The following is a 25,475-nucleotide window of genomic DNA, read 5'->3' on the forward strand; positions in this document are numbered from 1 at the left end:
TCGTGTTATTCGTTGTTGTTGATTCTGAGGATTCTGATTGGCTTGCATGGCTTTATCCTTCTCCCTACACTGCCACCCATAGGTTTGGCATAGTTATAATGTCCCAACGGCGTATTTATGCGTTTTGATGTAAACGACAACTTTTTTGAAAACGATGTTGTGTGCACAATGTTATTTTTGAAAACGGAGGGGGGAAAATATTTGTTTCTATAAATACCCTGCTACGTATAAACGTGGCCTTAATCCTTTATCCTTATTCCCTAACCTTAACCCAACAACGAAAAATCTTGCCTATTTTAACGTCATCCGAACAATGAAAAATCTTGCCTAGCTTAACACCAACCGAACAACGAAAAATCTTGCCTATCCGGACGCCAACCGAACAACGAAGAATAAGGATGAACAACTATGCGGGTAAACCAACCATGGAAACCTTATATGAAGAAAGGGTTCTTGATGGATTATGGGACGTACCCGAGAGTTCTATGTCGTATAGGCTTCGCCTTTTAAGGCTATCGCTATTGGGTTATCCCTAGGCGTGAGCCGTAGCACTGAAAAATTGGTAATCCCCGCCCACCAACAGCGTGGGCCTCAATTACGTCCGCGTGCGGCGTACCTCAACGACGTCCGCATTTCGCAGATAGTCGGGCGCCGGCGGACGTTCCTACTTAGGCCTATTAATTAACGTTCAAAAGCTATTAAATCTTCAACAAAATATACAGATACTGTCAAAATCAGTTCCAGGGAGTATATAGGGATTATTTATGTTGTTTTTAATGGTGTTTTTTTCTGGAATGAGCATCCAAATATTCGCTCGGAAAAACCAACGAGTATTCGGAGCCTGAAAAATGGCATTCGGGCCAGCCCTAGACTCCAGGACGGTCCCCATCTGCAAGCAATGTAACACGGGTTACATCTTGCCTCATGACTGCCATTTTGTATTTGGTGACCATTTTGTATTTGTTTAGAATGATATTGTTACGTATTTTAAGCACATAGCTGCCCCCACATAGCCGCTGGGAAGCAGGATCGAACACATAAGCTGCACAACCCTCACATAGCCACTAGGAAGCAGGATCGAACACATCAGCTGCAATAACTACTCCAGGCACAGATGGCAGCACCTTTAGACAAGCGTGGAGGGAGGAACTATTATGTCGCACCGGCCACGCCCACTTGACCCTATCAAGCTCGACAGAGAGATTGGAGTGCAGAGCTGATAGCCAGACCCGCAGAGAGCCTGGGGCTCGAAGTAGCTCTACGGTATTTCTCTCACACGCGTTAGTTACAATTCCCTCCCTTCTGCTTCATAGTTACCGTACCAAAATGAACCAACGAAGACGGAGGACTACTCTAAGGTAAGTTTTTTGCTTTATTCAAAACGAAACAATGTTAAAATACATGGTACTATGCTGTGTATGAGGTGCAGGTTATTTTGTAATTGTTTCAGCATTTCCTGGGGCTGTGCGGTGTATGGAACACAGGAATTTGCCAATTTCAAAAATATCGCCCACAATAGGGACTAGGGCGTGTAGAGGGGCCCCAGGGCTACCACGGGCACTATTCAGAATTCCCACGCTCCGCTGTTCCTTTAAATCGCTTCACTTCAAATTTTTAAAATCAAGATTGCAGTACCCAAAAAAGTCCGCTGGGGCTAGAGCTATCCGAGAGTGGTCTCGGAATTCCCACGCCCCGCTGTTTGCCCGAGCTAGGTCCAAAAAAACGTTTTTGAAAAGTGGTAAGTTGCCCTTAACCTAACCCTAACCCATTAACAAACGACTCAAAATGGCCTAAAACGTGCTCCTAGACACTTTCTGTGTGAACTTTTTTGACTCCGCACTTGGTCAGATTTTCACAAAATTGTACATGGGGGGGGGGGGGGGGGTCAACGGCAGCTATATGAAGGAAGTTAGCTAGAACTCCAAAACTTCGCACACCTGTCTAAGGAGCCTAGAGCACCTTCCACACCAAATATCGTTAATACCCCTTTTTCCCTCGCCGAGTGGCACAAATTTTTCCCTTGCCGAGTGGCACAAATTTGAACATTTCAAATTCAATTTTCTATACCAAACCAAGCCACCAGGTGGCCAGAACTTGGCACAGACGTAGCCCTGATCCATAGCTACCACCCCATAGGGTTCATGTTCCCACGCCCCTCTCCCTGTTCCCATGGCAACGCTTTTAGGTGTTTTCCAATGTTAAAAAAAGTTGCCACTAGGGGCGCCAAATTCCCTCCCTTCTGCTTCATAGTTACCGTACCAAAATGAACCAACGAAGACGGAGGACTACTCTAAGGTAAGTTTTTTGCTTTATTCAAAACGAAACAATGTTAAAATACATGGTACTATGCTGTGTATGAGGTGCAGGTTATTTTGTAATTGTTTCAGCATTTCCTGGGGTTGTGCGGTGTATGGAACACAGGAATTTGCCAATTTCAAAAATATCGCCCACAATAGGGACTAGGGCGTGTAGAGGGGCCCCAGGGCTACCACGGGCACTATTCAGAATTCCCACGCTCCGCTGTTCCTTTAAATCGCTTCACTTCAAATTTTTAAAATCAAGATTGCAGTACCCAAAAAAGTCCGCTGGGGCTAGAGCTATCCGAGAGTGGTCTCGGAATTCCCACGCCCCGCTGTTTGCCCGAGCTAGGTCCAAAAAAACGTTTTTGAAAAGTGGTAAGTTGCCCTTAACCTAACCCTAACCCATTAGCAAACGACTCAAAATGGCCTAAAACGTGCTCCTAGACACTTTCTGTGTGAACTTTTTTGACTCCACACGTGCTCAAATTTTCACAAGATTTTACATGGGGGGGGGGGGGGGTCAATGGCAGCTATATGAAGGAAGTTGGCTAGAACTCCAAAACTTTGAATTAAAACTTAAAAGATAGAACGCTTCACGAATTTGCGTGTCATCCTTGCGCAGGGGCCATGCTAATCTTCTCTGTATCGTTCCAATTTTAGTAGATGTGATACCGAAGTAACACAATAACCGGCTAATCCTCAGTTACCTATGTACCTCTGCTCAGACACCAAACGCTATCTGCTGGTGGAGCTACAACAGACGATTCATACGTTGGGCGATTTGCGGTTGCTGAGAAACAGAAAGCTTCGATGGACCGATAGCGCAAAAGATAACGTGGCTGAGGAACGTTCTTCTCTTTATTTATCCGACAGAAAAGAGGAAAAAACCCACCTCACTCGTCGCGTCGATAAAGAACTTCTTCTTTTTTACGACCCAGCAATCAGCGAACGACAACAGAGACACCCAAAGCGTCGGATCGAATCCCCGTGAAATCAACGCTTTTGACCGGCCGTTCTCGTCGCAAATGAAGACGAGAACCCTTTGTTATGTTATAATTATTATTACATTACAATATGCAAAATATGACAGACCAAAAGCCCTTATTGTGAATTTTATTTTCTTGTCTTGTTACTTATAGACCTGAATTGCATCCTTGTCCAATAGGTGGCGCTCTCGAATAATGTCTGTAGAGTGTGGTGTGGGGAGGGGGGTCTTGACCTTGGTAACCGTTTTGTATTGATTTAGAATGAGATCGTATTTACTTAACGGTTGCTAAGTTATACTTTATGTCCAATAGGGGGCGCTCTCGAATAATGTTTGTAGAGTGTGGTGTGGGGAGGGTGGCCTTGACCTTGGTGACCATTTTGTATTTGTTTAGAATGATATTGTTACGTATTTTAAAATCAAGATTGCAGTACCCAAAAAAGTCCACTGGGGCTAGAGCTATCCGAGGGTGGTCTCGGAATTCCCACGCCCCGCTGTTTGCCCGAGCTAGGTCCAAAAAAACGTTTTTGAAAAGTGGTAAGTTGCCCTTAACCTAACCCTAACCCATTAACAAACGACTCAAAATGGCCTAAAACGTGCTCCTAGACACTTTCTGTGTGAACTTTTTTGACTCCGCACTTGGTCAGATTTTCACAAAATTGTACATGGGGGGGGGGGGGGGGGGGTCAACGGCAGCTATATGAAGGAAGTTAGCTAGAACTCCAAAACTTCGCACCCCTGTCTAAGGAGCCTAGAGCCCCTTCCACACCAAATATCGTTAATACCCCTTTTTCCCTCGCCGAGTGGCACAAATTTTTCCCTTGCCGAGTGGCACAAATTTGAACATTTCAAATTCAATTTTCTATACCAAACCAAGCCACCAGGTGGCCAGAACTTGGCACAGACGTAGCCCTGATCCATAGCTACCACCCCATAGGGTTCATGTTCCCACGCCCCTCTCCCTGTTCCCATGGCAACGCTTTTAGGTGTTTTCCAATGTTAAAAAAAGTTGCCACTTGGGGCGCCAAATTCCCTCCCTTCTGCTTCATAGTTACCGTACCAAAATGAACCAACGAAGACGGAGGACTACTCTAAGGTAAGTTTTTTGCTTTATTCAAAACGAAACAATGTTAAAATACATGGTACTATGCTGTGTATGAGGTGCAGGTTATTTTGTAATTGTTTCAGCATTTCCTGGGGTTGTGCGGTGTATGGAACACAGGAATTTGCCAATTTCAAAAATATCGCCCACAATAGGGACTAGGGCGTGTAGAGGGGCCCCAGGGCTACCACGGGCACTATTCAGAATTCCCACGCTCCGCTGTTCCTTTAAATCGCTTCACTTCAAATTTTTAAAATCAAGATTGCAGTACCCAAAAAAGTCCGCTGGGGCTAGAGCTATCCGAGAGTGGTCTCGGAATTCCCACGCCCCGCTGTTTGCCCGAGCTAGGTCCAAAAAAACGTTTTTGAAAAGTGGTAAGTTGCCCTTAACCTAACCCTAACCCATTAGCAAACGACTCAAAATGGCCTAAAACGTGCTCCTAGACACTTTCTGTGTGAACTTTTTTGACTCCACACGTGCTCAAATTTTCACAAGATTTTACATGGGGGGGGGGGGGGTCAATGGCAGCTATATGAAGGAAGTTGGCTAGAACTCCAAAACTTTGAATTAAAACTTAAAAGATAGAACGCTTCACGAATTTGCGTGTCATCCTTGCGCAGGGGCCATGCTAATCTTCTCTGTATCGTTCCAATTTTAGTAGATGTGATACCGAAGTAACACAATAACCGGCCTAATCCTCAGTTACCTATGTACCTCTGCTCAGACACCAAACGCTATCTGCTGGTGGAGCTACAACAGACGATTCATACGTTGGGCGATTTGCGGTTGCTGAGAAACAGAAAGCTTCGATGGACCGATAGCGCAAAAGATAACGTGGCTGAGGAACGTTCTTCTCTTTATTTATCCGACAGAAAAGAGGAAAAAACCCACCTCACTCGTCGCGTCGATAAAGAACTTCTTTTTTTTTACGACCCAGCAATCAGCGAACGACAACAGAGACACCCATAGCGTCGGATCGAATCCCCGTGAAATCAACGCTTTTGACCGGCCGTTCTCGTCGTAAATGAAGACGAGAACCCTTTGTTATGTTATAATTATTATTACATTACAATATGCAAAATATGACAGACCAAAAGCCCTTATTGTGAATTTTATTTTCTTGTCTTGTTACTTATAGACCTGAATTGCATCCTTGTCCAATAGGTGGCGCTCTCGAATAATGTCTGTAGAGTGTGGTGTGGGGAGGGGGGTCTTGACCTTGGTAACCGTTTTGTATTGATTTAGAATGAGATCGTATTTACTTAACGGTTGCTAAGTTATACTTTATGTCCAATAGGGGGCGCTCTCGAATAATGTTTGTAGAGTGTGGTGTGGGGAGGGTGGCCTTGACCTTGGTGACCATTTTGTATTTGTTTAGAATGATATTGTTACGTATTTTAAAATCAAGATTGCAGTACCCAAAAAAGTCCGCTGGGGCTAGAGCTATCCGAGGGTGGTCTCGGAATTCCCACGCCCCGCTGTTTGCCCGAGCTAGGTCCAAAAAAACGTTTTTGAAAAGTGGTAAGTTGCCCTTAACCTAACCCTAACCCATTAACAAACGACTCAAAATGGCCTAAAACGTGCTCCTAGACACTTTCTGTGTGAACTTTTTTGACTCCGCACTTGGTCAGATTTTCACAAAATTGTACATGGGGGGGGGGGGGGGTCAACGGCAGCTATATGAAGGAAGTTAGCTAGAACTCCAAAACTTCGCACACCTGTCTAAGGAGCCTAGAGCACCTTCCACACCAAATATCGTTAATACCCCTTTTTCCCTCGCCGAGTGGCACAAATTTTTCCCTTGCCGAGTGGCACAAATTTGAACATTTCAAATTCAATTTTCTATACCAAACCAAGCCACCAGGTGGCCAGAACTTGGCACAGACGTAGCCCTGATCCATAGCTACCACCCCATAGGGTTCATGTTCCCACGCCCCTCTCCCTGTTCCCATGGCAACGCTTTTAGGTGTTTTCCAATGTTAAAAAAAGTTGCCACTTGGGGCGCCAAATTCCCTCCCTTCTGCTTCATAGTTACCGTACCAAAATGAACCAACGAAGACGGAGGACTACTCTAAGGTAAGTTTTTTGCTTTATTCAAAACGAAACAATGTTAAAATACATGGTACTATGCTGTGTATGAGGTGCAGGTTATTTTGTAATTGTTTCAGCATTTCCTGGGGTTGTGCGGTGTATGGAACACAGGAATTTGCCAATTTCAAAAATATCGCCCACAATAGGGACTAGGGCGTGTAGAGGGGCCCCAGGGCTACCACGGGCACTATTCAGAATTCCCACGCTCCGCTGTTCCTTTAAATCGCTTCACTTCAAATTTTTAAAATCAAGATTGCAGTACCCAAAAAAGTCCGCTGGGGCTAGAGCTATCCGAGAGTGGTCTCGGAATTCCCACGCCCCGCTGTTTGCCCGAGCTAGGTCCAAAAAAACGTTTTTGAAAAGTGGTAAGTTGCCCTTAACCTAACCCTAACCCATTAACAAACGACTCAAAATGGCCTAAAACGTGCTCCTAGACACTTTCTGTGTGAACTTTTTTGACTCCGCACTTGGTCAGATTTTCACAAAATTGTACATGGGGGGGGGGGGGGGGGGTCAACGGCAGCTATATGAAGGAAGTTAGCTAGAACTCCAAAACTTCGCACACCTGTCTAAGGAGCCTAGAGCACCTTCCACACCAAATATCGTTAATACCCCTTTTTCCCTCGCCGAGTGGCACAAATTTTTCCCTTGCCGAGTGGCACAAATTTGAACATTTCAAATTCAATTTTCTATACCAAACCAAGCCACCAGGTGGCCAGAACTTGGCACAGACGTAGCCCTGATCCATAGCTACCACCCCATAGGGTTCATGTTCCCACGCCCCTCTCCCTGTTCCCATGGCAACGCTTTTAGGTGTTTTCCAATGTTAAAAAAAGTTGCCACTTGGGGCGCCAAATTCCCTCCCTTCTGCTTCATAGTTACCGTACCAAAATGAACCAACGAAGACGGAGGACTACTCTAAGGTAAGTTTTTTGCTTTATTCAAAACGAAACAATGTTAAAATACATGGTACTATGCTGTGTATGAGGTGCAGGTTATTTTGTAATTGTTTCAGCATTTCCTGGGGTTGTGCGGTGTATGGAACACAGGAATTTGCCAATTTCAAAAATATCGCCCACAATAGGGACTAGGGCGTGTAGAGGGGCCCCAGGGCTACCACGGGCACTATTCAGAATTCCCACGCTCCGCTGTTCCTTTAAATCGCTTCACTTCAAATTTTTAAAATCAAGATTGCAGTACCCAAAAAAGTCCGCTGGGGCTAGAGCTATCCGAGAGTGGTCTCGGAATTCCCACGCCCCGCTGTTTGCCCGAGCTAGGTCCAAAAAAACGTTTTTGAAAAGTGGTAAGTTGCCCTTAACCTAACCCTAACCCATTAGCAAACGACTCAAAATGGCCTAAAACGTGCTCCTAGACACTTTCTGTGTGAACTTTTTTGACTCCACACGTGCTCAAATTTTCACAAGATTTTACATGGGGGGGGGGGGGGGGTCAATGGCAGCTATATGAAGGAAGTTGGCTAGAACTCCAAAACTTTGAATTAAAACTTAAAAGATAGAACGCTTCACGAATTTGCGTGTCATCCTTGCGCAGGGGCCATGCTAATCTTCTCTGTATCGTTCCAATTTTAGTAGATGTGATACCGAAGTAACACAATAACCGGCTAATCCTCAGTTACCTATGTACCTCTGCTCAGACACCAAACGCTATCTGCTGGTGGAGCTACAACAGACGATTCATACGTTGGGCGATTTGCGGTTGCTGAGAAACAGAAAGCTTCGATGGACCGATAGCGCAAAAGATAACGTGGCTGAGGAACGTTCTTCTCTTTATTTATCCGACAGAAAAGAGGAAAAAACCCACCTCACTCGTCGCGTCGATAAAGAACTTCTTTTTTTTTACGACCCAGCAATCAGCGAACGACAACAGAGACACCCAAAGCGTCGGATCGAATCCCCGTGAAATCAACGCTTTTGACCGGCCGTTCTCGTCGTAAATGAAGACGAGAACCGTTTGTTATGTTATAATTATTATTACATTACAATATGCAAAATATGACAGACCAAAAGCCCTTATTGTGAATTTTATTTTCTTGTCTTGTTACTTATAGACCTGAATTGCATCCTTGTCCAATAGGTGGCGCTCTCGAATAATGTCTGTAGAGTGTGGTGTGGGGAGGGGGGTCTTGACCTTGGTAACCGTTTTGTATTGATTTAGAATGAGATCGTATTTACTTAACGGTTGCTAAGTTATACTTTATGTCCAATAGGGGGCGCTCTCGAATAATGTTTGTAGAGTGTGGTGTGGGGAGGGTGGCCTTGACCTTGGTGACCATTTTGTATTTGTTTAGAATGATATTGTTACGTATTTTAAAATCAAGATTGCAGTACCCAAAAAAGTCCGCTGGGGCTAGAGCTATCCGAGGGTGGTCTCGGAATTCCCACGCCCCGCTGTTTGCCCGAGCTAGGTCCAAAAAAACGTTTTTGAAAAGTGGTAAGTTGCCCTTAACCTAACCCTAACCCATTAACAAACGACTCAAAATGGCCTAAAACGTGCTCCTAGACACTTTCTGTGTGAACTTTTTTGACTCCGCACTTGGTCAGATTTTCACAAAATTGTACATGGGGGGGGGGGGGGGTCAACGGCAGCTATATGAAGGAAGTTAGCTAGAACTCCAAAACTTCGCACACCTGTCTAAGGAGCCTAGAGCACCTTCCACACCAAATATCGTTAATACCCCTTTTTCCCTCGCCGAGTGGCACAAATTTTTCCCTTGCCGAGTGGCACAAATTTGAACATTTCAAATTCAATTTTCTATACCAAACCAAGCCACCAGGTGGCCAGAACTTGGCACAGACGTAGCCCTGATCCATAGCTACCACCCCATAGGGTTCATGTTCCCACGCCCCTCTCCCTGTTCCCATGGCAACGCTTTTAGGTGTTTTCCAATGTTAAAAAAAGTTGCCACTTGGGGCGCCAAATTCCCTCCCTTCTGCTTCATAGTTACCGTACCAAAATGAACCAACGAAGACGGAGGACTACTCTAAGGTAAGTTTTTTGCTTTATTCAAAACGAAACAATGTTAAAATACATGGTACTATGCTGTGTATGAGGTGCAGGTTATTTTGTAATTGTTTCAGCATTTCCTGGGGTTGTGCGGTGTATGGAACACAGGAATTTGCCAATTTCAAAAATATCGCCCACAATAGGGACTAGGGCGTGTAGAGGGGCCCCAGGGCTACCACGGGCACTATTCAGAATTCCCACGCTCCGCTGTTCCTTTAAATCGCTTCACTTCAAATTTTTAAAATCAAGATTGCAGTACCCAAAAAAGTCCGCTGGGGCTAGAGCTATCCGAGAGTGGTCTCGGAATTCCCACGCCCCGCTGTTTGCCCGAGCTAGGTCCAAAAAAACGTTTTTGAAAAGTGGTAAGTTGCCCTTAACCTAACCCTAACCCATTAACAAACGACTCAAAATGGCCTAAAACGTGCTCCTAGACACTTTCTGTGTGAACTTTTTTGACTCCGCACTTGGTCAGATTTTCACAAAATTGTACATGGGGGGGGGGGGGGGGGTCAACGGCAGCTATATGAAGGAAGTTAGCTAGAACTCCAAAACTTCGCACACCTGTCTAAGGAGCCTAGAGCACCTTCCACACCAAATATCGTTAATACCCCTTTTTCCCTCGCCGAGTGGCACAAATTTTTCCCTTGCCGAGTGGCACAAATTTGAACATTTCAAATTCAATTTTCTATACCAAACCAAGCCACCAGGTGGCCAGAACTTGGCACAGACGTAGCCCTGATCCATAGCTACCACCCCATAGGGTTCATGTTCCCACGCCCCTCTCCCTGTTCCCATGGCAACGCTTTTAGGTGTTTTCCAATGTTAAAAAAAGTTGCCACTTGGGGCGCCAAATTCCCTCCCTTCTGCTTCATAGTTACCGTACCAAAATGAACCAACGAAGACGGAGGACTACTCTAAGGTAAGTTTTTTGCTTTATTCAAAACGAAACAATGTTAAAATACATGGTACTATGCTGTGTATGAGGTGCAGGTTATTTTGTAATTGTTTCAGCATTTCCTGGGGTTGTGCGGTGTATGGAACACAGGAATTTGCCAATTTCAAAAATATCGCCCACAATAGGGACTAGGGCGTGTAGAGGGGCCCCAGGGCTACCACGGGCACTATTCAGAATTCCCACGCTCCGCTGTTCCTTTAAATCGCTTCACTTCAAATTTTTAAAATCAAGATTGCAGTACCCAAAAAAGTCCGCTGGGGCTAGAGCTATCCGAGAGTGGTCTCGGAATTCCCACGCCCCGCTGTTTGCCCGAGCTAGGTCCAAAAAAACGTTTTTGAAAAGTGGTAAGTTGCCCTTAACCTAACCCTAACCCATTAGCAAACGACTCAAAATGGCCTAAAACGTGCTCCTAGACACTTTCTGTGTGAACTTTTTTGACTCCACACGTGCTCAAATTTTCACAAGATTTTACATGGGGGGGGGGGGGGGTCAATGGCAGCTATATGAAGGAAGTTGGCTAGAACTCCAAAACTTTGAATTAAAACTTAAAAGATAGAACGCTTCACGAATTTGCGTGTCATCCTTGCGCAGGGGCCATGCTAATCTTCTCTGTATCGTTCCAATTTTAGTAGATGTGATACCGAAGTAACACAATAACCGGCTAATCCTCAGTTACCTATGTACCTCTGCTCAGACACCAAACGCTATCTGCTGGTGGAGCTACAACAGACGATTCATACGTTGGGCGATTTGCGGTTGCTGAGAAACAGAAAGCTTCGATGGACCGATAGCGCAAAAGATAACGTGGCTGAGGAACGTTCTTCTCTTTATTTATCCGACAGAAAAGAGGAAAAAACCCACCTCACTCGTCGCGTCGATAAAGAACTTCTTTTTTTTTACGACCCAGCAATCAGCGAACGACAACAGAGACACCCAAAGCGTCGGATCGAATCCCCGTGAAATCAACGCTTTTGACCGGCCGTTCTCGTCGTAAATGAAGACGAGAACCCTTTGTTATGTTATAATTATTATTACATTACAATATGCAAAATATGACAGACCAAAAGCCCTTATTGTGAATTTTATTTTCTTGTCTTGTTACTTATAGACCTGAATTGCATCCTTGTCCAATAGGTGGCGCTCTCGAATAATGTCTGTAGAGTGTGGTGTGGGGAGGGGGGTCTTGACCTTGGTAACCGTTTTGTATTGATTTAGAATGAGATCGTATTTACTTAACGGTTGCTAAGTTATACTTTATGTCCAATAGGGGGCGCTCTCGAATAATGTTTGTAGAGTGTGGTGTGGGGAGGGTGGCCTTGACCTTGGTGACCATTTTGTATTTGTTTAGAATGATATTGTTACGTATTTTAAAATCAAGATTGCAGTACCCAAAAAAGTCCACTGGGGCTAGAGCTATCCGAGGGTGGTCTCGGAATTCCCACGCCCCGCTGTTTGCCCGAGCTAGGTCCAAAAAAACGTTTTTGAAAAGTGGTAAGTTGCCCTTAACCTAACCCTAACCCATTAACAAACGACTCAAAATGGCCTAAAACGTGCTCCTAGACACTTTCTGTGTGAACTTTTTTGACTCCGCACTTGGTCAGATTTTCACAAAATTGTACATGGGGGGGGGGGGGGGGGGGGTCAACGGCAGCTATATGAAGGAAGTTAGCTAGAACTCCAAAACTTCGCACACCTGTCTAAGGAGCCTAGAGCACCTTCCACACCAAATATCGTTAATACCCCTTTTTCCCTCGCCGAGTGGCACAAATTTTTCCCTTGCCGAGTGGCACAAATTTGAACATTTCAAATTCAATTTTCTATACCAAACCAAGCCACCAGGTGGCCAGAACTTGGCACAGACGTAGCCCTGATCCATAGCTACCACCCCATAGGGTTCATGTTCCCACGCCCCTCTCCCTGTTCCCATGGCAACGCTTTTAGGTGTTTTCCAATGTTAAAAAAAGTTGCCACTTGGGGCGCCAAATTCCCTCCCTTCTGCTTCATAGTTACCGTACCAAAATGAACCAACGAAGACGGAGGACTACTCTAAGGTAAGTTTTTTGCTTTATTCAAAACGAAACAATGTTAAAATACATGGTACTATGCTGTGTATGAGGTGCAGGTTATTTTGTAATTGTTTCAGCATTTCCTGGGGTTGTGCGGTGTATGGAACACAGGAATTTGCCAATTTCAAAAATATCGCCCACAATAGGGACTAGGGCGTGTAGAGGGGCCCCAGGGCTACCACGGGCACTATTCAGAATTCCCACGCTCCGCTGTTCCTTTAAATCGCTTCACTTCAAATTTTTAAAATCAAGATTGCAGTACCCAAAAAAGTCCGCTGGGGCTAGAGCTATCCGAGAGTGGTCTCGGAATTCCCACGCCCCGCTGTTTGCCCGAGCTAGGTCCAAAAAAACGTTTTTGAAAAGTGGTAAGTTGCCCTTAACCTAACCCTAACCCATTAGCAAACGACTCAAAATGGCCTAAAACGTGCTCCTAGACACTTTCTGTGTGAACTTTTTTGACTCCACACGTGCTCAAATTTTCACAAGATTTTACATGGGGGGGGGGGGGGTCAATGGCAGCTATATGAAGGAAGTTGGCTAGAACTCCAAAACTTTGAATTAAAACTTAAAAGATAGAACGCTTCACGAATTTGCGTGTCATCCTTGCGCAGGGGCCATGCTAATCTTCTCTGTATCGTTCCAATTTTAGTAGATGTGATACCGAAGTAACACAATAACCGCCTAATCCTCAGTTACCTATGTACCTCTGCTCAGACACCAAACGCTATCTGCTGGTGGAGCTACAACAGACGATTCATACGTTGGGCGATTTGCGGTTGCTGAGAAACAGAAAGCTTCGATGGACCGATAGCGCAAAAGATAACGTGGCTGAGGAACGTTCTTCTCTTTATTTATCCGACAGAAAAGAGGAAAAAACCCACCTCACTCGTCGCGTCGATAAAGAACTTCTTTTTTTTTACGACCCAGCAATCAGCGAACGACAACAGAGACACCCAAAGCGTCGGATCGAATCCCCGTGAAATCAACGCTTTTGACCGGCCGTTCTCGTCGTAAATGAAGACGAGAACCCTTTGTTATGTTATAATTATTATTACATTACAATATGCAAAATATGACAGACCAAAAGCCCTTATTGTGAATTTTATTTTCTTGTCTTGTTACTTATAGACCTGAATTGCATCCTTGTCCAATAGGTGGCGCTCTCGAATAATGTCTGTAGAGTGTGGTGTGGGGAGGGGGGTCTTGACCTTGGTAACCGTTTTGTATTGATTTAGAATGAGATCGTATTTACTTAACGGTTGCTAAGTTATACTTTATGTCCAATAGGGGGCGCTCTCGAATAATGTTTGTAGAGTGTGGTGTGGGGAGGGTGGCCTTGACCTTGGTGACCATTTTGTATTTGTTTAGAATGATATTGTTACGTATTTTAAAATCAAGATTGCAGTACCCAAAAAAGTCCGCTGGGGCTAGAGCTATCCGAGGGTGGTCTCGGAATTCCCACGCCCCGCTGTTTGCCCGAGCTAGGTCCAAAAAAACGTTTTTGAAAAGTGGTAAGTTGCCCTTAACCTAACCCTAACCCATTAACAAACGACTCAAAATGGCCTAAAACGTGCTCCTAGACACTTTCTGTGTGAACTTTTTTGACTCCGCACTTGGTCAGATTTTCACAAAATTGTACATGGGGGGGGGGGGGGGTCAACGGCAGCTATATGAAGGAAGTTAGCTAGAACTCCAAAACTTCGCACACCTGTCTAAGGAGCCTAGAGCACCTTCCACACCAAATATCGTTAATACCCCTTTTTCCCTCGCCGAGTGGCACAAATTTTTCCCTTGCCGAGTGGCACAAATTTGAACATTTCAAATTCAATTTTCTATACCAAACCAAGCCACCAGGTGGCCAGAACTTGGCACAGACGTAGCCCTGATCCATAGCTACCACCCCATAGGGTTCATGTTCCCACGCCCCTCTCCCTGTTCCCATGGCAACGCTTTTAGGTGTTTTCCAATGTTAAAAAAAGTTGCCACTTGGGGCGCCAAATTCCCTCCCTTCTGCTTCATAGTTACCGTACCAAAATGAACCAACGAAGACGGAGGACTACTCTAAGGTAAGTTTTTTGCTTTATTCAAAACGAAACAATGTTAAAATACATGGTACTATGCTGTGTATGAGGTGCAGGTTATTTTGTAATTGTTTCAGCATTTCCTGGGGTTGTGCGGTGTATGGAACACAGGAATTTGCCAATTTCAAAAATATCGCCCACAATAGGGACTAGGGCGTGTAGAGGGGCCCCAGGGCTACCACGGGCACTATTCAGAATTCCCACGCTCCGCTGTTCCTTTAAATCGCTTCACTTCAAATTTTTAAAATCAAGATTGCAGTACCCAAAAAAGTCCGCTGGGGCTAGAGCTATCCGAGAGTGGTCTCGGAATTCCCACGCCCCGCTGTTTGCCCGAGCTAGGTCCAAAAAAACGTTTTTGAAAAGTGGTAAGTTGCCCTTAACCTAACCCTAACCCATTAACAAACGACTCAAAATGGCCTAAAACGTGCTCCTAGACACTTTCTGTGTGAACTTTTTTGACTCCGCACTTGGTCAGATTTTCACAAAATTGTACATGGGGGGGGGGGGGGGGGTCAACGGCAGCTATATGAAGGAAGTTAGCTAGAACTCCAAAACTTCGCACACCTGTCTAAGGAGCCTAGAGCACCTTCCACACCAAATATCGTTAATACCCCTTTTTCCCTCGCCGAGTGGCACAAATTTTTCCCTTGCCGAGTGGCACAAATTTGAACATTTCAAATTCAATTTTCTATACCAAACCAAGCCACCAGGTGGCCAGAACTTGGCACAGACGTAGCCCTGATCCATAGCTACCACCCCATAGGGTTCATGTTCCCACGCCCCTCTCCCTGTTCCCATGGCAACGCTTTTAGGTGTTTTCCAATGTTAAAAAAAGTTGCCACTTGGGGCGCCAAATTCCCTCCCTTCTGCTTCATAGTTACCGTACCAAAATGAACCAACGAAGACGGAGGACTACTCTAAGGTAAGTTTTTTGCTTTATTCAAAACGAAACAATGTTAAAATACATGGTACTATGCTGTGTATGAGGTGCAGGTTATTTTGTAATTGTTTCAGCATTTCCTGGGGTTGTGCGGTGTATGGAACACAGGAATTTGCCAATTTCAAAAATATCGCCCACAATAGGGACTAGGGCGTGTAGAGGGGCCCCAGGGCTACCACGGGCACTATTCAGAATTCCCACGCTCCGCTGTTCCTTTAAATCGCTTCACTTCAAATTTTTAAAATCAAGATTGCAGTACCCAAAAAAGTCCGCTGGGGCTAGAGCTATCCGAGAGTGGTCTCGGAATTCCCACGCCCCGCTGTTTGCCCGAGCTAGGTCCAAAAAAACGTTTTTGAAAAGTGGTAAGTTGCCCTTAACCTAACCCTAACCCATTAGCAAACGACTCAAAATGGCCTAAAACGTGCTCCTAGACACTTTCTGTGTGAACTTTTTTGACTCCACACGTGCTCAAATTTTCACAAGATTTTACATGGGGGGGGGGGGGGTCAATGGCAGCTATATGAAGGAAGTTGGCTAGAACTCCAAAACTTTGAATTAAAACTTAAAAGATAGAACGCTTCACGAATTTGCGTGTCATCCTTGCGCAGGGGCCATGCTAATCTTCTCTGTATCGTTCCAATTTTAGTAGATGTGATACCGAAGTAACACAATAACCGGCTAATCCTCAGTTACCTATGTACCTCTGCTCAGACACCAAACGCTATCTGCTGGTGGAGCTACAACAGACGATTCATACGTTGGGCGATTTGCGGTTGCTGAGAAACAGAAAGCTTCGATGGACCGATAGCGCAAAAGATAACGTGGCTGAGGAACGTTCTTCTCTTTATTTATCCGACAGAAAAGAGGAAAAAACCCACCTCACTCGTCGCGTCGATAAAGAACTTCTTTTTTTTTACGACCCAGCAATCAGCGAACGACAACAGAGACACCCAAAGCGTCGGATCGAATCCCCGTGAAATCAACGCTTTTGACCGGCCGTTCTCGTCGTAAATGAAGACGAGAACCCTTTGTTATGTTATAATTATTATTACATTACAATATGCAAAATATGACAGACCAAAAGCCCTTATTGTGAATTTTATTTTCTTGTCTTGTTACTTATAGACCTGAATTGCATCCTTGTCCAATAGGTGGCGCTCTCGAATAATGTCTGTAGAGTGTGGTGTGGGGAGGGGGGTCTTGACCTTGGTAACCGTTTTGTATTGATTTAGAATGAGATCGTATTTACTTAACGGTTGCTAAGTTATACTTTATGTCCAATAGGGGGCGCTCTCGAATAATGTTTGTAGAGTGTGGTGTGGGGAGGGTGGCCTTGACCTTGGTGACCATTTTGTATTTGTTTAGAATGATATTGTTACGTATTTTAAAATCAAGATTGCAGTACCCAAAAAAGTCCACTGGGGCTAGAGCTATCCGAGGGTGGTCTCGGAATTCCCACGCCCCGCTGTTTGCCCGAGCTAGGTCCAAAAAAACGTTTTTGAAAAGTGGTAAGTTGCCCTTAACCTAACCCTAACCCATTAACAAACGACTCAAAATGGCCTAAAACGTGCTCCTAGACACTTTCTGTGTGAACTTTTTTGACTCCGCACTTGGTCAGATTTTCACAAAATTGTACATGGGGGGGGGGGGGGGGGGGGTCAACGGCAGCTATATGAAGGAAGTTAGCTAGAACTCCAAAACTTCGCACACCTGTCTAAGGAGCCTAGAGCACCTTCCACACCAAATATCGTTAATACCCCTTTTTCCCTCGCCGAGTGGCACAAATTTTTCCCTTGCCGAGTGGCACAAATTTGAACATTTCAAATTCAATTTTCTATACCAAACCAAGCCACCAGGTGGCCAGAACTTGGCACAGACGTAGCCCTGATCCATAGCTACCACCCCATAGGGTTCATGTTCCCACGCCCCTCTCCCTGTTCCCATGGCAACGCTTTTAGGTGTTTTCCAATGTTAAAAAAAGTTGCCACTTGGGGCGCCAAATTCCCTCCCTTCTGCTTCATAGTTACCGTACCAAAATGAACCAACGAAGACGGAGGACTACTCTAAGGTAAGTTTTTTGCTTTATTCAAAACGAAACAATGTTAAAATACATGGTACTATGCTGTGTATGAGGTGCAGGTTATTTTGTAATTGTTTCAGCATTTCCTGGGGTTGTGCGGTGTATGGAACACAGGAATTTGCCAATTTCAAAAATATCGCCCACAATAGGGACTAGGGCGTGTAGAGGGGCCCCAGGGCTACCACGGGCACTATTCAGAATTCCCACGCTCCGCTGTTCCTTTAAATCGCTTCACTTCAAATTTTTAAAATCAAGATTGCAGTACCCAAAAAAGTCCGCTGGGGCTAGAGCTATCCGAGAGTGGTCTCGGAATTCCCACGCCCCGCTGTTTGCCCGAGCTAGGTCCAAAAAAACGTTTTTGAAAAGTGGTAAGTTGCCCTTAACCTAACCCTAACCCATTAGCAAACGACTCAAAATGGCCTAAAACGTGCTCCTAGACACTTTCTGTGTGAACTTTTTTGACTCCACACGTGCTCAAATTTTCACAAGATTTTACATGGGGGGGGGGGGGGTCAATGGCAGCTATATGAAGGAAGTTGGCTAGAACTCCAAAACTTTGAATTAAAACTTAAAAGATAGAACGCTTCACGAATTTGCGTGTCATCCTTGCGCCACCGGAATGTCGTTGTGCTCTACACTTGTGTTTCACTTGTTTCACTTGCTCCCCCGCCCTCCCCCGCCCTGGCGGAAAAACCACTCCTGTCTGATTGGTCTGTTTCATTTACTGGGCCAAAACCACGCATGGTTTGATTGGACTGTTTCATTTACGTCATGAGCCGTGATTGGCTGCCGGCGGGGAGCGCAAGTTATCATAAGCTCCTCCAGCCGAAAAAATGTCATTACTTTGACAGTTTTCAACCGTCACTAGTTTTCGTTCACTACCATCACGTAAGTAAATGACTAGAATCGTGGAAACTGCATTAAAACGTGAATAGACGACTCTGTTATATGTGGTATAAAGGCTGGGACTAATTCCGAATTATAAATATTGTTGAAAGTACGGTGCTTCGCGCTTCCCATTCAAACGAATGGCGCGGCGAATGCTTCTGGTAAATCGTGAAAAATGCATAAAAATGCGAACAGACGACTCGGTTATATTCTATAGACCATAGTGTGTATGTGGTATAAAGGCTGGGACGAATTTCGAATTATAAATGAGTAAAACGAATTGTTGAAAGTACGGAGCTTCCCGCTTCCCATTCAAACGCATTGCGCGACGGTTAGCCTTCTCAACGAGTGCTGCTGGTAAATCGTGAAAAATGCATAAAAATGCGAACAGACGACTCGGTTATATTCTATAGACCATAGTGTGTATGTGGTATAAAGGCTGGGACGAATTTCGAATTATAAATGAGTAAAACGAATTGTTGAAAGTACGGAGCTTCCCGCTTCCCATTCAAACGCATTGCGCGACGGTTAGCCTTCTCAACGAGTGCTGCTGGTAAATCGTGAAAAATGCATAAAAATGCGAACAGACGACTCGGTTATATGCTATAGAGTCCATAGTGTGTATGTGGTATAAAGGCTGGGACGAATTTCGAATTATAAATAAGTAAAACGGATTGTTGAAAGTAGGCCTACGGAGCTCGCGCTTCCCATTCAAACGCATTGCGAGTGCTGCTGGTAAATCGTGAAAAATGCATTAGTGTAATTGTGATATAAAGGCTGGTCTAAATGTGAAATTATTAATGTGTGATTTCGGTGTTTGAAACGCAACCGCGATTTGCATAGGAGAGGTGTTAATAGTGGGGGGGAGAGCAACAGGTTAAAGGCTAAACCTAATGGTCTCTTGACATTAACGTTGACAGTATTAGCATAACACCCCTAATGGTTATAGGCCTCTTTTTGTATATTGGGTAAAAAAAACCTCTAATTTGCCAAAATTGAGTGATAGGTTATACAATTAAGAATAAACAACGGTGGGCCTCTTCATGACTAATTTATATATATTTTTAATTCAATAATGTAATTGTTATTATTTATTTATTTTAATAAACCTTAATTCTTGGCGCCCCCCCCCCCCCCCCCCCCCCCAGGTACTTGCACTCCGCTAAGCACTATGCGTACTATGCGTATAGGGAGCGGCGGGCCTGCCTAATGGGCTGATCTCCTGACATTAACATTGTTATCAACATTGTTATCTTAACACCCAATTAGTACATTGTAATACACTTCACTGACTTGTTTTGTTTCTTCTTGTCTTTCAGAAAATGTCTTTTGCTCCCCTTTTCCGGTTCGAACCCTCTTCCTCCGAGCTCACCCTTCGCCCCTCTGATGCCGCTGACGCAGTGGCAAGCAAACGCCAGGCCTCTACCACTGGGTCTCAGGTGAAGAGGGGTGATGTGGTTCGAGCCGAGGCGAGGGCCAGAGCCCTGCAGAAGGGTGGCATGTCGGGCGAGTTTGTGCTGGCGGAGAGCGAGGTGCAGTTTGGCCTGTACCGCGGCCAAACTTTCCAGTGGCTGCTGGGAAATGCGGTGGGGTACGCCGTCACCATCTTGGTGTCCCACCAGATGGAGAGAGAGGGAGGAGACACCAGCAAGTCGCCCCTCATGGAGAACAAGGACGCCCTCGCCTCCTACGCCGGGCTGTTCCCACCCATGGTGACGGCCGTCGCCAGGCGTAGGTTGTGCGAGGGCTCCGCGTCTTCCAGGGGGCTGGACGACGCGCTGGTGGGGTTCGGGGTGCATTCACACCGGACCTACAAGTCCCTGTATGGCGCGCGGGACCAAGAGAGTCGAACGTAAGTAGTGTGTGTGTGTGTGTGTTGATTTTATGTGTGTGTGTGTGTGTGTGTGTGTGTGTGTGTGTGCTGATTTTGTGTGTTTTTTCTTTGCTCTACTACAGCTATGTGGCTTGGGTCAGGACGCAGAAGGTGGGAGCTACTGCGTCAAGGATGGGAACCCTGAAGCAGTATGTGCTGGCCCGGGACGCTGAGCCCACAGCAGCACCGGAGCCAGGACATGTCCTCCCACGGCCAGGTAACTGCACCGTCTACAAAACAGCCTGTGAGGTGCTTTTAACAACACACCAGTGCTTCATCAGTTCATGTTGTCGTCTCGTTGTCGTTCTTTGCAGGCGTCTCCTACTCTGACCCGACCGACGCCGAACTGCTCGCCGCTGCCAACGAGGTCGACCCTCCCAGTGAGTATACGTTTAGATGTGAATACACTTGTACCGCACGTGTAACGCACCGCCCTAACGCTGATATGGGTTGTCAGGCACGTCCAGGGACGCCCCGCCGGCCGCGGCCCCGCTGGAAGGACCAGCACCAGGTCCAGGACCAGGACCGATGGCCACGAGGCCTGCCTCCGGCAAAGAGGTTTGTATAATGTGTGTGTGTGTGTGTGTGTGTGTGTATATGATGTGTGTGTGTATGTGTGCCTGTCTGCTGAACATTCACACCCGCTCACTGTGTGTGTCTGCTGCGTGTGTGTTTCAGCTGCTTCCCCTCAGCTGGAGGAAGACGCTGCCTGAGGAGCAGCAGGAGTGGGTGGGCCGGGCGCTGTTCCGCAGGGACCCCAGCAGCGGGAAGGCCGTCCTCACCACACCGCCCCGACTGTGGTGGTACCCGCCAGGCGCCCGGCTGCTCTACACGCAGCCCCCCGCCACTGCCCACGCCTTCTTCCAGCGCCCCTTCTTCCTCTGGCTTCCGTATCGGATGTGGGCGTACCACCTCAAGTGCCCCGCCGATGGGCGCAAGCTGATGGGCGCTGGCCTATACAAGACCGTGCGGAGGGTCTTGGACAGGAGTGGGTGGTACTATATGGCCACAGAGTGCCTTCAGTGCCCCTCCTGCGGCAAGAAGGTGGCGGGCTGGTCCCAGGACATCCTGGAGCAGCTGGACGTTGCTCACCGCGAGCAATTCCCGGCCGTTCTTACCTACAAGTATGTCACTTTTAGTCATTCAGCGTTTACCCAGCGTATTGTCGCTCGTGGTTAACTACGGTTAACTGTCTGTGTTCTCTGTTTCCAGGTTGTCCTGCGACAGAGCGGTGATAGCCATGCTCAAGGAGCGCACCTTGGGCAACGGCGTCTCTCGCCTCCGTGCCTCCCTGGTGGAGCAGCACTCCAGGGACTGGATGCAGCGCTCCATCTCCTACCTCTCTGTGCTCCGCAAGCTGAGGGGACCCGGAGCGGCCCGGAAGGACGACGTGTCCCTGCCGACCTTCGTCAAGGTACCCGGGCTCACCTGGTTTGGTCGGGTGTATGTGCTGGAGGCCATGACCAGGCTGGACGAGACCAAGGCCAGGGTGACGTCGATCTTCGGCGACATCCTAAAGATGGACTCCACCAAGAAGGTGAGGTTTCTCTCTCCGTGTGCCGTCGCCTCGTATGACGTCTGTGTGCCGTCCGTCCGTCCGTGTGTCTAAACGTGTGTTTGTGTCTTGCAGATCGCCAAAAAGCTCGCGGGCGCCGCCGCCGGGTCTGCCGCCTGGATGACCAACGTTGGCAACGAGTACGGGCAGGTGCTCGTGTCCGTTCTCACCTCGGCCGAGGGAGAGGGACTTACCAACATGGCGGTCGGCCTCATGCGGCGGTACCGCGAAGCCGGGAAGGCCCCTCCGAGGGTCCTGTATGTGGACCGGGACTGCTGTGCCGCCGTGGGCAATTCTGCCACCCACGGCATGTACCACGAGTGGCAAGAGCTGGTGGTGCGGCTGGACGTGTGGCACCTCATGCGGCGCTTCGCAAGGGGCGTCACCACCGACAGCCACCAGCTCTACGGCCTCTTCATGGCCAGGCTGTCCTTCGCCATCTTTGAGTGGGACGGCGAGGACGTGCGGCGCCTGAAGGAGGCCAAGCAGTCCTCGGAGGGGAGGGACGCCCAGGTCACGCTGTCCGCCAAGGAGCTGGCTCGCCACTGTCGCCGCCGTACGAGGGGTGCGGCGGAGACGGAGCGGCTCATCCAGGAGGTGCTGGACGCCTTCTGGCATGTGACGGACACCATGGGCGTCGCTTTGATTGACCGCGCCCGCATGGAGGACATCTGGGGCACGCAGCGCCGCCACCTCGACTGCGTCCAGGACCCAGAGGGGGTGGAGCTGTACACCAAGACGGGAGAGATCACCAAGGGTGGTGTGAGGCTCCCCGTCTTCCGGTGCGCTCGCGGCTCCACCTCCCTCGAGTCCTTCCACCTGCACCAGTGCCGCTTCGTTCCGGGTAAATCTATTTCCACCGCGTTCACAAAGTTCTGCTTGTTTGTTTTCCTTTTTCACTAACTCTTCTCCCCCTCGTGTTTTATGTACAGGTACCACCTCGAGTGACGTCCACTATCAGGTGTACCTGCTGGAGGGCCTGGCTCGGTGGAACGAGGACCGCGGCAGGGCGGCAGTCGAGGGAGGACCGCGAGCGGCGCTGCGGTGCTACAGCGCCCGGCTGCAGCACAGCTTCAACGAGCTGGCCTCTGAGGTCAACGGGGTCCAGCCGGTCGACGACTTCACCCAGCCCAGAGAGTACACAGGTACATGGAGATTAGCGACAGAGAGTGTTTGCTGCGGCTGTTCTTGTGGCATCTGCTAATGTGTGTGTGTGTTTGTGTGTGTGTGTGTGTGTGTGTGTCTCTCTCTGCAGGGGAACTCTTAGGGGTGGAGTACTTGTACTCCCAGTCGGGCGCTGTGCTGCAGCCGGATCCCGAACCTCTGGATGGGGCAGAGGAGGAGGAAGAGGCCGCCGCCGATGACGGCTTCGAGGAGGAGGAGGAGCACCCGGAGGAGGAGCCAGAGGAGATCCGTCTCCTGGCACACCACAGCGCCCTGCTCCAGGAGCCCTGCGGTGTGCTCCAGGTCGATGCCACCTTGGGATCGCCCCTTTCCGAGGTGGAGGAGGAGATGGAGGAGGAGGAGGAGGAGGAAGTGAGTGGCAGTCGCCTGTCCACATTTCATATCGGCCGCGGTGTTTGCGTGCGGCGTCTCATCGTGTGCCGTGTGTGCGTTTTCTTTCAGGACGTCGTCGGGCCGGACGGTCAGCCCGGGTACCACCACGCGGTGGCCCTGGCCCACGGCCTCGTGGAGCTGCGTCACCACGCCTTCGTCACCGCCCGTCAGACCAGAGGCATCATCGCTCTCTGGGAGAGGCTGACGGAGCGGGACAAGGCGCCGGTGACCTTCACCCCCCGCCACCAGGACCGGCTGGCTAAAGGGCGGTTCAAGACCAGCAACCGCCACGCCCACATCCCGGGAGTGGACAGTGTGAAGCGGTAAGCAGTGCATTAACAATTTCCCTCAATCTTTTTTTTTTTAACAGCCCCCTATAATCAGTAACTAACACGCTCTCTCTCTCTCTCTACAGTGTCGTCGTGGGTAAGGGTGCGGGAGCGGCACAGTACCCAAGCCTCAGCAGGGTCGTCGAGGCCATCATGTTGGAGCTGTGCCGCGTCCACAGCGGCGACGCCAAGACCATCGCCGGGGCACGCCTCAACCGCTGGGGTGCCGTCATGAGGGATTACAAATTGATCCAGGACAACGTGGTCAACTGTCCTGCCCTCATGGCGAGCACCCGCATCATGCTGTTTGACGTGAACCAGCGGACCCTGTCCATGTGGTAAGTCCATATACTTTGGCTCGCAGAACTGAGTGTGTGTGTGTGTGTGTGTGTGTGTGTTTGTCGTCGTGATTGATATCTTTGTCGTCATAATTAACACATTGTTTCTATTTCTTGAAAGGCAAAACACCAGGGAAAAAAATAAGATGAGGGACACCCTCTCCCTCGCAGTCCCGGGGCCCAGCGCTACCCAGACTGCAGCGGAGCCCCTGTCGGCCCCACGGACTCTGCTGCAGCAGCCCCAGCAGCCAGACCAGCCCCTCCAGCACCGCCTGCCCGCGGATGCCTCTGGTCTGGCGGCAACGATCAGAGGGCCGCTGGCCCCGGAGCTCTACGACCTCGTGGTGAAGCAGCAGAGTGCCGCCGCCGCCACCCCCCCGGACCTCAGCCCGCTCTCAGCCGCGGCCACCGCTCCAGCCATTGCCGCTCCGGCCGTCGCCATTGCTGGAGCCATGCCCCGCTCCACTGTCTGGAGGCACAGGGTCCAGGAGGAGAAGGAGCGTCGTGCCCGGGAGCTAGGGGTCTACCTCAAGCCCCCTAAAAAGGTCTCGGGCTTTACCTGCAGCCGCTGTGGCCAGCACAAGACCAGGGAGAACGGCCACAGCCGCTACAAGCGGGAGACCTTTTGCGCCCGGGCCGACGGGGGAACGGTGGAGCAGTGGCGCAGTGATCGGCTGGCCAGAGACCGCGAGGCCCCCCCCCCGCCGCCACCCTGACATTCTCTCTCTCCCCCCCCCCCCCCCCCCCCCCCCCCACAGCAGTGTGGAGCTGGCTGTGTAGAGGGACCACCAGCCATTCATTGTAAATGATGTATATATATATATATAAACAGCCTACCGTTACCGAAAGACTCTGTGTCGTTTGTGTGGAAGAAAGAACGATTTTTGCTCAAATCACATCACAAAAAGAAAACACACCTTAAAAGCTGGTTGAAAAAAAGCCATTCTTTGTTAAACAATGTATAAATTAACAACACATAAAAGAGGGTTGCTAAAAGTCATTCTTTTTTCCAGATCATGCATGCGCATCCATTAATTTCTGCTACCTTTTTGGCTGTCCGAGTATTTTCCTTAAATCATGTCTTTAACTGCCACACACATACACACACACACACACACAACACTTCAAACAGCATGATGGACACACACACATCACACACATCTATCATGACAGTAGCAGTGGGAATTAGAAGTGAAGCGCAGAGAGCCCCCCCCCCCCCCGACACCCTGAGTTCATTTCACACCTCCAACTTGGACTCTTTTGTCTATCAGGATGACTGATCAAGCTAAGACAAAAGATCAGACAGGGCAG

The 25,475-nt window shown here is 48.1% G+C and overlaps 2 protein-coding genes and 6 non-coding genes across 8 annotated transcripts; 2 read left to right on the top strand and 6 right to left on the bottom strand.

The window, feature by feature from the left end:
- Nucleotides 1-2,877: 2,877 nt before the first annotated feature.
- On the bottom strand, nucleotides 2,878-2,983 carry LOC115548086 (U6 spliceosomal RNA). The gene has a single exon (XR_003977514.1). It is a non-coding gene; the product is annotated as a U6 spliceosomal RNA (small nuclear RNA).
- A 1,979-nt stretch (nucleotides 2,984-4,962) lies between these two features.
- LOC115548087 (U6 spliceosomal RNA) lies at nucleotides 4,963-5,068 on the bottom strand. Its single transcript, XR_003977515.1, has one exon. It is a non-coding gene; the product is annotated as a U6 spliceosomal RNA (small nuclear RNA).
- Nucleotides 5,069-7,984: 2,916 nt separating this feature from the next.
- On the bottom strand, nucleotides 7,985-8,090 carry LOC115548088 (U6 spliceosomal RNA). Its single transcript, XR_003977516.1, has one exon. It is a non-coding gene; the product is annotated as a U6 spliceosomal RNA (small nuclear RNA).
- Nucleotides 8,091-11,003: 2,913 nt separating this feature from the next.
- Nucleotides 11,004-11,109, bottom strand: LOC115548089 (U6 spliceosomal RNA). The gene has a single exon (XR_003977517.1). It is a non-coding gene; the product is annotated as a U6 spliceosomal RNA (small nuclear RNA).
- Nucleotides 11,110-13,089: 1,980 nt separating this feature from the next.
- On the bottom strand, nucleotides 13,090-13,195 carry LOC115548090 (U6 spliceosomal RNA). The gene has a single exon (XR_003977518.1). It is a non-coding gene; the product is annotated as a U6 spliceosomal RNA (small nuclear RNA).
- Nucleotides 13,196-16,107: 2,912 nt separating this feature from the next.
- Nucleotides 16,108-16,213, bottom strand: LOC115548091 (U6 spliceosomal RNA). The gene has a single exon (XR_003977519.1). It is a non-coding gene; the product is annotated as a U6 spliceosomal RNA (small nuclear RNA).
- A 3,519-nt stretch (nucleotides 16,214-19,732) lies between these two features.
- LOC115546566 (uncharacterized) lies at nucleotides 19,733-20,715 on the top strand. Its single transcript, XM_030360155.1, has 3 exons — nucleotides 19,733-20,364; nucleotides 20,469-20,597; nucleotides 20,700-20,715. The coding sequence occupies exons 1-3, from the start codon at nucleotides 19,835-19,837 to the stop codon at nucleotides 20,713-20,715; spliced, it is 675 nt and encodes a 224-aa protein (XP_030216015.1). The 5' UTR covers nucleotides 19,733-19,834.
- Nucleotides 20,716-21,282: 567 nt separating this feature from the next.
- LOC115546567 (uncharacterized) lies at nucleotides 21,283-24,880 on the top strand. The gene is made up of 8 exons (XM_030360156.1): nucleotides 21,283-21,509; nucleotides 21,598-21,922; nucleotides 22,016-22,784; nucleotides 22,873-23,085; nucleotides 23,196-23,476; nucleotides 23,567-23,820; nucleotides 23,913-24,164; nucleotides 24,286-24,880. Exons 1-8 carry the CDS (start codon nucleotides 21,283-21,285, stop codon nucleotides 24,878-24,880), a joined length of 2,916 nt encoding a protein of 971 aa, XP_030216016.1.
- The last annotated feature ends 595 nt before the right edge of the window (nucleotides 24,881-25,475 follow it).

The sequence above is a fragment of the Gadus morhua genome, chromosome 7 (assembly GCF_902167405.1).
Source record: "Gadus morhua chromosome 7, gadMor3.0, whole genome shotgun sequence".
In the NCBI taxonomy this organism is placed as follows: domain Eukaryota; kingdom Metazoa; phylum Chordata; class Actinopteri; order Gadiformes; family Gadidae; genus Gadus; species Gadus morhua.